Source organism: Pan troglodytes, chromosome 16, assembly GCF_028858775.2.
Source record: "Pan troglodytes isolate AG18354 chromosome 16, NHGRI_mPanTro3-v2.0_pri, whole genome shotgun sequence".
Lineage (NCBI taxonomy): Eukaryota > Metazoa > Chordata > Mammalia > Primates > Hominidae > Pan > Pan troglodytes.
Window position 1 is genome coordinate 92,436,948 of NC_072414.2, and position 15,534 is coordinate 92,452,481.

At 38.6% G+C, this 15,534-nt stretch overlaps 1 protein-coding gene across 14 annotated transcripts in view; it reads right to left on the reverse strand.

Moving 5' to 3' along the window:
- The window catches only part of LINS1 (lines homolog 1), a 57,250-nt gene that overhangs the window by 23,641 nt on the left and 18,075 nt on the right, over nucleotides 1-15,534 (reverse strand). For 5 of the 14 annotated variants that reach the window (XR_010151561.1, XR_010151560.1, XR_010151562.1 and 2 more), the window contains exons 2-7: nucleotides 12,173-12,674; nucleotides 11,990-12,079; nucleotides 6,691-6,832; nucleotides 5,354-5,944; nucleotides 3,596-3,767; nucleotides 1,556-1,820 (exon numbers count right to left, since the gene is read on the reverse strand). Coding sequence is in view for 11 of the 14 variants with exons in the window: in XM_063794404.1 (XP_063650474.1) it covers nucleotides 1,556-1,820; nucleotides 3,596-3,767; nucleotides 5,354-5,944; nucleotides 6,691-6,832; nucleotides 11,990-12,079; nucleotides 12,173-12,571 (1,659 nt within the window). In the remaining 3 variants the exon portion in view is untranslated. Of the gene's footprint in view, nucleotides 1-938; nucleotides 1,821-3,595; nucleotides 3,768-5,353; nucleotides 5,945-6,690; nucleotides 6,833-8,249; nucleotides 8,375-11,989; nucleotides 12,080-12,172; nucleotides 12,675-15,534 lie in introns of those variants that run through there. The other 9 variants (XM_016927538.3, XM_016927539.3, XM_063794401.1 and 6 more) reach the window with 4 other exon arrangements.

The following is a 15,534-nucleotide window of genomic DNA, read 5'->3' on the forward strand; positions in this document are numbered from 1 at the left end:
GAGCCTCCTGGATTCAAGTCCATCAAGAACACATGAAAGTGGCCGTATCTGGGATTAGGGTCTTTGCAGCTGTCATCAAGTTGAGATCATACTGGATGAGGGTGGGTCCCAATCCAATGACCGATGTCCTTGTAGGAGGGAAACTGGACAGACACAGGAAAATGCCATGCGAGGCAGGAACTGCAGTGACGCCACTACAAGACAAGGGACACCATGGCTGGCTGGCTGCTACCAGAAGCCAGAAAGGGGCAGGGTGGGATTCTTCTCCAGACCCTGAGGGCATTGCCCTGCTGAAGCCTGAGTTTGGATTCTGGCCTCCAAAACTATGAGGATAATTCCAGGTGTCTGAAGCTGCAGCACACGTGGCAAGTTGTTATGGCAGCCCTAGCTGAGGAACGCAATCACCACCCCCGATTTTGTGTCACTTAGAACTGCCATAAATCTCCAGTGGTATATAGCTATACTGAGTGACTTGTCACTTGATGTCTCTTTTTCAGTCACTAGGTTGCTTCCAATAAGGCAAAAAGTAAGAACTTGTCTAGAAAACCCAGCCGGGCACAGTGGCTCATGCCTGTAATCCCAGCACTTCGGGAGGGCGGACAGGCGGATCACTTGAAGTCAGGAGTTCAAGACCAGCCTGGCAACATGGTGAAACCTCCATCTCTACTAAAAATACAAAAATTAGCTGGGCGTGGTGGCGGGCACCTGTAATTCCAGCTACTCGGGAGACTGAGGCAGGAGAATTGCTTGAACCCAGGAGGTGGAGGTAGCAGTGAGCCGAGTCACGCCACTGCACTCCGGCCTGAGCGACAGAATGATACTCTGTCTCAAAAAATAAAAAAAGAAAACCCTTTTGTGGTGATGATTTTATACTATTACCTCATTGAGACATAATTTATATTAAGGAAAAACCATACCTGGAAAATAAAATGTCAATGTTTTACAAAGTGTTCATAGTTTTATTACTTATCACCTCTATGTATTTTAACAACTTCAAAAGTGCAGTTGGATTATATGGGAAAAGATTTTTCTTTTGCAAACGGCAGATGGCATCTTGTAGTTCCTGGAAGCATTTTACTATTCTGTAAAATATTCCCACTTCAGAGACGACATCATTTGGGGCTACTTCACAATCAAAGGAGAAGGCAGTATCAAATTCTTTCAGAACCAGAGGCCTTGATGGAGGCTCAAGGCTAAATTCTTTTTTATCCCTGCTTGTCCCAGCTGCATCCTGAATCTCCTTAGTTGCTTGCTGGTGTAAAGATGTCTGTTTACTGTTAGCTAAACACTGGTCTGTGGATTCCACATCAGAATCATCAGAGCTGTCGTAATCTACCAGACTTTGAGAGGCCCGGGGGGAAGACAGACTAGAAGCACACATGGTGTGAGCCCCCTTGGACATCACAGCTTTCAGTGGTTCAGAGGGAGCATCGGAAGCCCAGGAGTGCCGAGCACACACATCTCTGTGACTATGAGGAGCAGTCAAACGATGGGGTATTGTTTGGTTGGTGCTTGGGTCTTGGACAAGTGAGGGGACACAGCCACAAATACTTACGTCATATTTAGATTCAGTTGCATCAAAGTTATTGCAAATGGTGAAAAAATTATCCCAGTCCTTTTGCAGTAATTTTAAATATCTAACAAAATATTCAAGAAAACAGGTTTCTGATGAAATCAAAAAGTCAAGAAGAACTGTGGAATCAAATCCTATATTTTTCAAGAAGAATAAGAAAATACAGTGAGGATTATAGCCATTTTCATGTGTGTGATGGTCCCACATTTCTTTTCCCTGAGTCAAGCTTTCAGTGGCTTCACATCCTCTGAAAATGAAGATAATGGAGAATGCAGATTAACGACCTTACAAAAATAAACAGTTTTACCAGATATAATTCACATACTATAAATTAACCTATTAGATTACTTTTAAATCTATGCATCACTTCTTAAAAGAAAAAATTTCAAAACCCATTCCCTTCCCCATAAGCTCTAAAGAAATCTGACTCAGTAAAGCAAAATCCACTGACTTTGGCAGTTCTAGTTTTTGTCTGCCCAATAGAAGTTATCTGTCGTTCTTTCTCTCGACATCAGAACTCCTCATTCTTATAGGTAACCAATTCCATGTGGTAAGATAATTCCTAAACCTCCTTCCTTACCCTCCTCAACAAGGGTGGGCATGTGACCCAGACTGACCAATCAGAGCACACCATGCTCCTGGCCACAGTGACTGGTTCTGACAAGGCTCTGTGACCCAAGTGGGTTAATCAGGTCTCCCCTGGGACTTTTGCTGGAGCTATGGAAGATTGTAACTGTAAGGCTGAGTTACGCCTTGAACTGCTGGTGGCCATGCCTTGAGAATGAATTCAAAACTGTGAGACAGAGAAAAATTGACAAGTGATTGATGACATGATTGATTATAGTCCCTGTACATATAGTTATACCTGACTCCAACTTGACCCTTTAGAATTCCCAGTTATGAGCCAATAAATGCTGGCTTTTGCTCAAATTAGAGTTGGTTTCTATCATTTACAACCAAAAAAATCTTAACAAATACAACTACATCTGAAAAAAACTATCTATGTTGTAAGCACGTGCCTCTCTGGACACACTGAACTGGATTCAGAAAGTGAGAAATTCACACACAAAGTCAGTTTCATTCAGGGGTTTCCACTTCCTGAGGAGTAAGGAGCTAACTTTGAGTACAATTAAGATACACTCTCACAGGCATGTGCATTTTCAGACTGAACTTGTATTTGACCATTTTGAATCTAATTCAAATCACATGCAGGAATTTTGTGTTCTTGATTAGGACCTTTTGAAAATTGGCCCCAAACACTCAAGAGTCTAAGAGCAGCCATTGCCAGCAGTGTCATAATACAAGTACTGGCGGCACAACGCTGCACCACAGATCATTAGCAAGAAATCCCTTTCTCCCAGGCCAAGAAAGAAATGGAAATAAAGCAAATATGTGAGGGTTTTAATAAAGCAGAAGCAGAAACAGTGGAAAAGGTCATCGGTTATTAGCTTCATAACCAATTATAGATATTTGCCACAAGAAGATATTACCCCAAGTACAGCTATTTTAATAAAGCAGAGACAGTCAGTATAAATCATCAGTAACATAACTTAACCAATTTCAGACATTTGCCTCAAGAAGGTATCAGCCCAAATTCGACTGAAACGAAAATTCAGAACAGCTTCTTTGATTATTTCTAAGTTTGTATTCACCTTTACAAAGGCAAAGATCATCTTACTGAAGCTTAATACAAAAAAGTAAGTCTTAGGGGTGAAAAGAGGTCTTAAATGAACAACAATTAAGACTCAGAGAAGTGTACTGACTTACTGGAGACTAAATCAGAAGCCATGTTTTCAGATACCAATCTAGTTATACTACCTGAGAACTGCCCAGCCAGCCAGGTTTTCCTAGCGATGCAAATGCAATCTCCTTTTCATGTAAGTCAGGGTTAAAGAAAGGAACTGCCACAGGATGTTTTCCCCCAAATGATGAAAGTAAGCAACATGCCCAGCACATTCTCAGAAATGTTTTCTGCTTTCCTGACTTGTAGGCCGTTCAATAATTACTTTAAAATACACTAACCTGGTCAGTGTTAAGTAGATGCCCAGTGATGCCTTGGCAGCCTCCAGCATGTCATCGTCTTGTTCTATGAAAACCCGAGACAGCCATTTGCACGGATTGTGTAATTGCAGAGAGGGCTGAAGATGAGGCTTTAAGAAGGTCAGTAACTCAGACATGAACCTCTGTAAGTCAACTTCAAAAAATGAAAATTTCAAAGTGTAGGCAATAGTTTATGAATGAATGAATATCTTGCCTATATATAAACTCATAGTGTCTAAAGTACCTTAAGATGCAATTCTCCTAATTCACTTTCAAAAAGTCATCAGGAATCAGTTAGGAAGCATCTTTATTTGGCAAATGAGGACACTGAGGCTCAGGGAAAAAAAGTGACTCATTCCAGAGCATACATTTAAAATGTACAGCTACATCATCTATTTGCAACAACTGCCCAACAACTATCTCTTAGAAATAAAAGTTATGTAATTTCTTGCTAAAAGCAGATAAATAAATGAGCAGACAACTAAGATCACTTCATCGGATGCCAGAGCTGTCTGTCACTAGAGGCAAGAATGCAACCAAGCAAAAATAATTTTGTCTTCAAAATAACAGAGAAACATATTTTTTGTTTGTTTAAAGCATAGTAGTACTACTATTAAGCACAAAAATAAAAACGTTTTAGGTGGTTTGAACTACAATTTAAAGCTGAATTATATAACAGGTGCCATCTAGTGTTATAAATTAAAACTGCACAGAATTATAACTAATGTGTAGTTATTAAAAGCTAAATTATATCCAAAGCAATTCAGTGATGTCATTGCTCACAATTCAAACTTTTCACTGAATCTGTATGCTGCCTGTTTAGAGACATTTACTATTCATTTTTCTCAAGCAAAATGGAAGACTTTGAACTCCTGAGTTACTATTCTGGAAATTATATATGTAACAATTTCTTTGTCAATATAACTTCTCATATATTAGCTTTAATTCAATATCTAATTTTCGATAATCTACATTAGTAGAAACACTAATTGTATGAAGGATTAATATAAATGGGGTGGGGAAACAGAGGCGAGAGGATCACTTGAGCTCAAAACGTTGAGGCTGCAGTGAGACTGGGAGACAGAGCAAGACCCTGCCTCAAAATAAACAAACAGTAAACACAACAATAACAAGGAAATAATAACAAACAATAACAATAAACACATAAGTGGGAGTGAACATATTCTTCTTTAATCTCTCTTCTCCTCTCTCTCTCTCTCTCTCCCTGAAAGGATCTCCATCTGTTGCACCAGGACTGGAGTGCAGGTGTGCGATGGGTCATGGCTCACTGTAGCCTTGATCTCCCAGGCTGGGACCTCCCAGGTTGGGACAGGAGGAATAGCATGGGCCGAAGGGGGGTCAGGGCTGCAGTGGGCCATGGTCACGCACCTGCAGTTTAGATTAAAAAAAAAAAAGAAGGATTAATATAAATAAAATGCTGTAAATATTTGAATATGAATTGATTTCCATCACTTACTTTGAGATGACTCAACAGCAACTTTTTTAAACCTAAATCATTCCTTATGCTTTACAAATTCATTGTAGGCACAAAAAGCTGACATGTTTCTTAAAGGTAAATCCAGTTCTTTTTTATTTTTTGGAAAATGTAGTAAGTTATAAATAGGATAACATACAGCTTAAATTACTGGAATTTAAACTAGTCCTGAGATTTGATAATTATGAATTACTGTATTAAGTAAATAATTACACACTGCATACAAAAGGAGTCTGGAGAATTACCTTTCATTTCACTTGCTGAAGAACAATTCTGAAACTTGATTTCTAAGGATTTCATTATAACTAAGCTTGCTGCTCTAAGGATCACATGATCTGGACTAGTGATATGTTCACATCCAGGTTGAACTTCATCGCCTCCAAAAAAGGAATGTTTTTCATAAACAGACAGTGTCTTCAACAACCCCGAATTCACAGCTTGCAAAACAGCATTAGCTAAAGCCAGCATGTCCACCGCTACATGATGGTCTGGCGGCATTAAGGCAGGCACAGATCCACGACAGAGGTCTTCACCCACTTTACAGAGAAGGCACTTTTTGAGGAATATGATGACCTTCCTTTTAACAAAAGCCTGAATAGGCCAGGTAATAACTTCTAGCATGCAAGATGGTTTCAAAAATAAAATCCTCTGGCAAGTGAAATGTAACTTCAGGTGGATTCTGGAGGCGATGAGAAGCTCAAGCAACTCCAGGAAACACATCAGGATGTTTACTATTTTAGAAGTATCCCGGCAGTTTTCAAAATGCTGAGAGAATAAGGAATTGTAAAACACTTCAAAAATGGTGTCGAAATGAGTCAGGAACTGCTTTAGAATTTCTGCAATTATAAAAACAGGAATTATAAACAGGAAAAACAGTCTTCTTCAAACAATTTTACAATTCACTTTTTATAAATATCACTTTTTAAGATGAAAAAACAGATTTGGAATGTTTACCTCTAACATTAACAAATGAGGTTACACAGATTAATGGGTAAGAACCACGGTTAAAATTCATTTTATGGCCGGGTGTAGTGGCTCACAACTGTAATCCCAGCACTTCGGGAGGCCGATGCGGGTGGATCACTTGAGGTCAGGAGTTTGAGATCAGCCTGGCCAACATGGTAAAACCCTGTGTCTACTAAAAATACAGAAATTAGCTGGGTGTGGTGGTGAGCGCCTGTAATGCCAGCTACTAGGGAGGCTGAGGCAGAAGAATCACTTGAACTCGCAAGGCAGGGGTTGCAGTGAGCCAAGATCATGCCATTGCACTCCAGCCTGGGCAACAAAGCAAGACTTGTCTCAAAAAAACAAAACAAAACAAAATAAAAAAAATATTCATTTTACGAATATCAGTAACATCAAACAATGCAAGGGATTTGTGCTCATGAAAAGCTTTACTTTTTTCCTTATACTTTTTTTCTTTTAAAACAGGTTATCCTCAATCAAAATATATTGGAAGAGACTGAGTTTTTCATTACTTTAACACAGATCAGATGTTCCAAATTAAGTTTTGTTTCTCATTATAAATGCAACGCTCCCAGGAGCAAGATGACGATTGTTTATGGGGCCATGTAATCCATACCTGTTTTCTGTGAACATGAATCTTTAAAGATTTCTTTTATTATTGCTGTAAGAGTCCAGAGGCAGTATATTGCTTTATTACTCTCAGAGCATTCAGAAAGATTTTTCTGGCAAAAAGCAATCCAGGAATTACTTAAGGTTATCTACAAGTGAGAAAATAAAGAAAGCAGTTAAAATACAATCTTTTCTTTACATAATACAACTGTATACAACATTGTTTACACATTTGGCCAAAAGAAGTATGATAATACGTGGCAAACCGAGAAGGAACAGAAATATCCTAATATTATTTAAGTAAAAAAATCGAATATGCCACAGAAATAAAATAAAGGGATGGAGGAAGATCTACCAAGCAAATAGAAAACAAAAAAAGGCAGGGGTTGCAATCCTAGTCTCTGATAAAACAGACTTTAAACCAACAAAGATCAAAAGAGACAAAGAAGACCATTACATAATGGTAAAGGGATCAATTCAACAAGAAGAGCTAACTATCCTAAATATATATGCACCCAATACAGGAGCACCCAGATTCATAAAGCAACTCCTTAGAGACCTACAAAGAGACTTAGACTCCCACACAATAATAATGGGAGACTTTAACACCCCACTGTCAACATTAGACAGAACAACGAGACAGAAAGTTAACAAGGATATCCAGGAATTGAATTCAGCTCTGCACCAAGCAGACCTAATAGACATCTACAGAACTCTCCACCCCAAATCAACAGAATATACATTCTTCTCAGCACCACACCACACCTATTCCAAAATTGACCACATAGTTGGAAGTAAAGCACTCCTCAGCAAATGTAAAACAACAGAAATCACAACAAACTGTCTCTCAGACCACAGTGCAATCAAACTAGAACTCAGGATTAAGAAATTCACTCAAAACTGCTCAACTACATGGAAACTGAACAACCTGCTCCTGAATGACTACTGGGTACATAATGAAATGAAGGCAGAAATAAAGATGTTCTTTGAAACCAACGAGAACAAAGACACAACATACCAGAATCTCTGGGACACATTTAAAGCAGTATGTAGAGGGAAATTTATAGCACTAAATGCCCACAAGAGAAAGCAGGAAAGATCTAAAATTGACACCCTAACATCACAATTAAAAGAACTAGAGAAGCAAGAACAAACACATTCAAAAGCTAGCAGAAGGCAAGAAATAACTAAGTTCAGAGCAGAACTGAAGGAGATAGAGACACAAAAAACCCTTCAAAAAAATCAATGAATCCAGGAGCTGGTTTTTTGAAAAGACCAACAAAACTGATAGACCGTTAGCAAGACTAATAAAGAAGAAAAGAGAGAAGAATCAAATAGACGCAATAAAAAATGATAAAGGGAGTATCACCACTGATTCCACAGAAATACAAACTACCATCAGAGAATACTATAAATACCTCTATGCAAATAAAGTAGAAAATCTAGAAGAAATGGATAAATTCCTGGAAACATACACCCTCCCAAGACTAAACCAGGAAGAAGCTGAATCTCTTAATAGACCAATAATAGGCTCTGAAATTAAGGCAATAATAATAGCTTACCAACCAAAAAAAGCCCAGGACCAGATGGATTCACAGCCGAATTCCACCAGACGTACAAGGAGGAGCTGGTACCATTCCTTCTGAAACTATTCCAATCAACAGAAAAAGAGGGAATCCTCCCTAACTCATTTTATGAGGACAGCATCATCCTGATACGAAAGCCTGGCAGAGACACAACAAAAAAAGAGAATTTTAGACCAATATCCCTGATGAACATCGATAAGAAAATCCTCAGTAAAATACTGGCAAACCAAATCCGGCAGCACATCAAAAAGCTTATCCACCATGATCAAGTGGGCTTCATCCCTGGGATGCAAGGCTGGTTCAACATATGCAAATCAATAAATGTAATCCATCATATAAACAGAACCAAAGACAAAAACCACATGATTATCTCAATAGATGCAGAAAAGGCCTTTGACAAAATTCAACAGCCCTTCATGCTAAAAAACTCTCAATAAATTAGGTACTGATGGGACGTATCTAAAAATAATAAGAGCTATTTATGACAAACCCACAGCCAATATCATACTGAATGGGCAAAAAATGGAAGCATTCCCTTTGAAAACTGGCACAAGACAGGAATGCCCTCTCTCACCACTCCTATTCAACAGAGTGTTGGAAGTTCTGGCCAGGGCAATCAGGCAGGAGAAAGAAACAAAGGGTATTCAATTAGGAAAAGAGGAAGTCAAATTGTCCCTGTTTGCAGATGACATGATTGTATATCTAGAAAACCCCATTGTCTCAGCCCAAAATCTCCTTAAGCTGATAAGCAACTTCAGCAAAGTCTCAGGATACAAAATCAATGTGCAAAAATCACAAGCATTCTTATATACCAATAACAGACAAATAGCTAAATCATGAGTGAACTCCCATTCACAATTGCTTCAAAGAGAATAAAATACCTAGGAATCCAACTTACAAGGGATGTGAAGGACCTCTTCAAGGAGAACTACAAACCACTGCTCAACGAAGTAAAAGAGGACACAAACAAATGGAAGAACATTCCATGCTCATGGATAGGAATAATCAATATTGTGAAAATGGCCATACTGCCCAAGGTAGTTTATAGATTCAATGCCATCTCCATCAAGCTACCAATGGCTTTCTTCACAGAATTGGAAAAAACTACTTTAAAGTTCATATGGAACCAAAAAAGAGCCTGCATTGCCAAGTCAATCCTAAGCCAAAAGAACAAAGCTGGAGGCATCACACTACCTGACTTCCAACTATACTACAAGGCTACAGTAACCAAAACAACATGGTACTGGTACCAAAACAGAGATACAGACCAATGGAACAGAACAGAGCCCTCAGAAATAATGCCACACATCTACAACCATCTGATCTTTGACAACTCTGACAAAAACAAGAAATGGGGAAAGGATTCCCTATTTAACAAATGGTGCTGGGAAAACTGGCTAGCCATATGTAAAAAGCTGAAACTGGATCTCTTCCTTACACCTTATACAAAAATTAATTCAAGATGGATTAAAGACTTAAATGTTAGACCTAAAACCATAAAAACCCTAGAAGAAAACCTAGGCAATACCATTCAGGACATAGGCATGGGCAAGGACTTCATGTCTAAAACACCAAAAGCAATGGCAACAAAAGACAAAATTGACAAAGGGGATCTAATTAAACTAAAGAGCTTCTGCACAGCAAAAGAAACTACCATCAGAGTGAACAGGCAACCTACAAAATGGGAGAAAATTTTTGCAATCTACTCATCTGACAAAGGGCTAATATCCAGAATCTACAATGAACTCAAACAAATTTACAAGAAAAAAACAAACAACCCCATCAAAAAGTGGGCAAACGATATGAACAGACACTTCTCAAAAGAAGACATTTATGCAGCCAACAGACACATGAAAAAATGCTCATCATCACTGGCCATTAGAGAAATGCAAATCAAAACCACAATGAGATATCATCTCACACCAGTTAGAATGTCGATCATTAAAAAGTCAGGAAACAACAGGTGCTGGAGAGGATGTGGAAAAATAGGAACACTTTTACACTGTTGGTAGGACTGTAAACTAGTTCAACCAGCATGGAAGACAGTGTGGCGATTCCTCAGGTATCTAGAGCTAGAAATACCATTTGACCCAGCCATCCCATTACTTGGTATATACCCAAAGGACTATAAATCATGCTGCTATAAAGACACATGCACACGTATGTTTATTGCGGCACTACTCACAATAGCAAAGACTTGGAACCAACCCAAATGTCTGACAATGATAGACTGGATTAAGAAAATGTGGCACATATGCACCATGGAATACTATGCAGCCATAAAAAATGATGAGTTCATGTCCTTTGTAGGGACATGGATGAAGCTGGAAACCATCATTCTCAGCAAGCTATCGCAAGAACAAAAAACCAAACACCGCATATTCTCACTCGTAGGTGGGAACTGAACAATGACAACACTTGAACACAGGAAGGGGAACATCACACACCAGGGCCTGTTGTGGGGTAGGGGGAGGGGGGAGGGATAGCATTAGGAGATATACCTAATGTAAATGACGAGTTAATGGGTGCAGCACACCAACATGGCACATGTATACATATGTAACAAACCTGCACGTTGTGCACATGTACCCTAGAACTTAAAGTATAATAAAAAATATATATATATAAAAATAAAAAAATAAAAATAAAAATGAGCCAGTGATAACCACAAAAAAAAAATTCTGGAAGCCAAATTACCATGTCTTGGTAAAAAGATATTTTACATAATTGATGTTCACTTCAAAATCTCCTCTTAGGTAGACTATAACAATTCAGATTACTACTGGATTCTAAGTTTCAAGAAAGCAAAGACTGTGGCTCCTTTACTTCAACATTTTATCTTTATACCTTTAACTTATTTTTTTTAATTACTGCACTAGCCAGAACTTCCACAGTAATGCTGAATAAAAATTATGACAGTAAAGAAAAAAAAAAGAAAATAAAAATGAAAGATGAAAATGTTAGCAGTGTTATCTCTAAGTAGTGAATTTTTCATTTTAATTTGCTCTTTATACTTTGTCTATTTTCCAAATTTTCTACTGTAATATCACTTTTTATATTCAGAAAAAAGTTATTGAAAGAAGCAAGAGATTATAGTTGAAAAGTCAGTAGATATTTCATTCGTTTATTAACTAATTCAGAGATAAGAGAAAAACTCAACTCTGAATTTATTTATACTGTTTTATATTATGCTGAGGACTGTTGTTAGAATTTACATTAAACCTGTGAAAATAGGCTTGTTCTCAACTGGTGGTTCCTAAATCTTTTTAGGGGGAAGGGGTCCACCTACTAGTTCGAGAATCTGCAGAAAGTTATGGACTCTGATGTGAAATTCACCTCTCAGGTTAAGAATCTGATTATGATTGACAACACATTTAAGACTCTAATCCTTGACACAAATCATCATATTCTATTCTTAAATTTTTATGGCTTTACATATGTTATTATGTGAGCAAATGTCTTATTAATACAAATATCTGAAGGGTAAAAATCAAATGTCAAAGAGCAATTTTAAAGAAACTATAAGAGAAACAGGTTAGGTGCCATGGCTCTCGTCTTTAATCCCAGCACTTTGGGAGGCTGAGGCAGGAGGATTGCTTGAGCCCAGAAGTTTGAGATCAGATTGGGCAACACAGTGAGACCTTGTCTCCACAAAACATTTAAATTTAAAAAAAAAATTAAGAAAGAGAAATAATAACATACTTTGATTACTTATCTTACCTTTTCTCTCAATTGGAAATATAGAAGCAATGCAAGGCACTGTGCAGCCATGTGAGATAACAATTTATCTGAATTTTGGAACATGCAGATCTAGAGGAAAACAAATATAATTAACCACTATTGCTGAATGTTCTTAAAACTTTATTTTAAATATCTACATCTTTAGAAAAACAAATGGCTTACTAATTTAGAATCGACTTTGGCTGATTCTAAGAGAATTTTAATTACATCTCTGTATTGCTCCTTTGCATGGAACTCGGTTTTGACAGACAATATCCGGGTTGTCATCACTTTGATCACTGTTAACTGAAGGAGCATTACTTCTCTGGAACCGCTCATCTGAGAGTTGGTCTTCAAACACACAGGTGCTACAGCAATGGGAGCCACACCAACAGAGATGGGCTGATGCCTGCCCTGGATACGACAGGTGTTTGCCCATTCTAAGGAGGTGGCTGTAGAGCAATCTTGATCTGAAACTGCTGGGTTGAGATAAAAGATGTAATCATGGCTGTCATTTTCAAGTGTGGCTCCAAGAAGTACCTTCTTGTATAACTCTTCTAAAACTTCACAGAAAACTTTCATTTTGACTTCCAAAATGTATCTTATAAGAAGGTTGACAACTCCAAGTTGTAAACATTAAATCTCAGAAGTGCAATGAATCTCTAAGACGTTTCTTCAGTGAAACCTAAAATAGGAAAAATAATTTAAAAATTCTAACTGCTATATGCTTATCACAAGAGAAAGCAACTGTTTCCACTTAATCACTAAGTCTCTCAAGTTAAAGGGGATGCTGACTGCTTAATTTCTAAAACGGAAAATTGTAACAGGAACATTATTTCAAGACCGTAACAATGAAATGTATGCTTTCCACACAGATTTGAGAGCATAAAATTAGGTTTAATTTTAACGCAGCAGAAACTTGAGCTTTCCTCTAACAGTTTTCAATGGCTATCAGGGTTTCTTAACTTTGGCACTATTCATATTTGGAGCCAGGTAACTTTGTAGTGGGGAGCTGTTTTGTGTATTGTAAGATGTTTGGCAGCATTCCTGACCTCTACCTTTTCTACATGCCCAAAGCACTTCCCACCTGACCTGCCAGATTTTGACAACCAAAAAATGTCTGCAGACATTGTCAAATGTCCCCTGGGGGACAAAATCACTCCAGTTGAGAACCACTGAGCTAATTCAAATTCATTAACCTTCACCTCCAATTTATAGATAAAAATTTAAAGTTAGACTGCCATATGGTCAAACTAGATTATGGCTGTTGCCAATGAAATTCCAACTTCAAATGGATCAACATCAGAAGCAGCAAGTAGTTACTATAGAGGGAGTATGGCAAGGAAAAACTTAGGACTTTGGCACAGGCAAAAGAGATTACTGAATATCATGACAATGGAATGCTGGAGCCTCTGGGAACAATCTGACCCTGGGAAGGAGGGGGGTTTTGCTCCTTTCATTGCCTTTGAAATATTTCACACCTCAAATAATTCTTGTCCACAGATCTGTGAAGAACTGTCTGATAAAGAGGCAACCCTCTCCCCAGTGGGAAAAATCAGTTTTGCTTCCACCTGTAAACTCATTTTAACATTCCTTCACCCTACATAGTTCATGGTTTTCTTACTGCTCCTTTAAACAGGTTGTGCCTGGTTCTCTTAGTAATAAGGTAAATAAAATCTTTGATACTTGGTCATTTTATATGGGTTGTGATTTCACACTCTTGAAATTTACCCTTTAACAAAATTACAGACTTCTCTGCCCTGACCCGTTTATAGACACACTTCCCATCTTCAACTTCCAAAAGACTTCGGAAGTCTACCACTTACACTGGGTCTTCCATTTACAATATGGCCACTAGCCTAGTCTTGGTCTTACACTGGGTCTTCTGCCTACACTACGGCCCACCAGCCTAGTCTTGGTCTTACACTGGGTCTTCCATCTACACTATGGCCACTAGCCTAGTCTTGGTCTTACACTGGGTCTTCTGTCTACACTACGGCCCACCAGCCTAGTCTTGGTCCTACACTGGGTCTTCCGTCTACACTATGGCCCACTAGCCTAGTCTTGGTCTTACACTGGGTCTTCCATCTACACTATGGCCCACTAGCCTAGTCTTGGTCTTACACTGGGTCTTCCATCTACACTATGGCCCACTAGCCTAGTCTTGGTCTTACACTGGGTCTTCCGTCTACACTACAGCCCACTAGCCTAGTCTTGGTCTTATACTGGGTCTTCCATCTACAACATGGCCCACTAGCCTAGTCTTGGTCTTACACTGGGTCTTCCATCTACACTACGGCCCACTAGCCTAGTCTTGGTCTTATACTGGGTCTTCCATCTACACTATGGCCCACTAGCCTAGTCTTGGTCTTACACTGGGTCTTCCATCTACACTACGGCCCACTAGCCTAGTCTTGGTCTTATACTGGGTCTTCTATCTACAATATGGCCACTAGCCTAGTCTTGGTCTTACACTGGGTCTTCCGTCTACACTATGGCCCACTAGCCTAGTCTTGCTCTTACACTGGGTCTTCTGTCTACACTACGGCCCACCAGCCTAGTCTTGGTCTTACACTGGGTCTTCCGTCTACACTATGGCCCACTAGTCTAGTCTTGGTCTTACACTGGGTCTTCCATCTACACTATGGCCCACTAGCCTAGTCTTGGTCTTATACTGGGTCTTCCGTCTACAATATGGCCCACTAGCCTAGTCTTGGTCTTTAATGGCTGGCTTCTTCCCCTGATTTAGCCTGAGTTTCAATTGTTGATTACTCCACAACACAAAGCTGCCCTGTTTTAGTCCTTTCATGGAGAAATAAATATTAAGAAACCTATAGATTTTAAAGTTATGAATGAAACTTTTGATAAGTTTTCTCTGAATCACACTTTCAACCTGTGGTATGCATCCCATATGATTTATTAATACAAATGTTGGTAATGTTGTTCCATCTGACAGTGTTATACTTTATCTCAGCCCTGCGTGCTCTCAGAAGGCCAGAATGGAAAAGCACCATACCCTTTTTTATTCCAAGAAAGGGTTAACCAGAAAGGACCAACCCACTGTCTACAATTCCCAAATAGGACCTACTTCTACCCTTCCTCAGTGACTCCCTTGTTTTATTAATCACTACCTTTTCTCCTTCCTCTTCAAGAGGTTTCCCATTATGAACAGTCTCCCTATTGCAACTGCCTGAACAAAATAATCTCCTTAATTGCCTGACATATTGTCTGTCACACATCAGAAATTAGTCTTCATGTTCCACCTCAAAGTCTAATTCCATTGCACTTACTTTATATTTTAGTTATAATAACATTTCTTTTCAAACTACTGACACTATAAGACAGAATATTTTGTTTTAATTACTATCACATGTTCAACTCTTTCAGTAAAAATTTCAGCAACAAATGGAATTATTTTTATTTATTATCCCTATTGCAACTGCCTGAACAAAATCTCCTTAATTGCCTGATATATTATTGTCTGTCACACATCAGAAATTAGTCTTCATGTTCCATCTCAAAGTCTAATTCCATTGCACTTACTT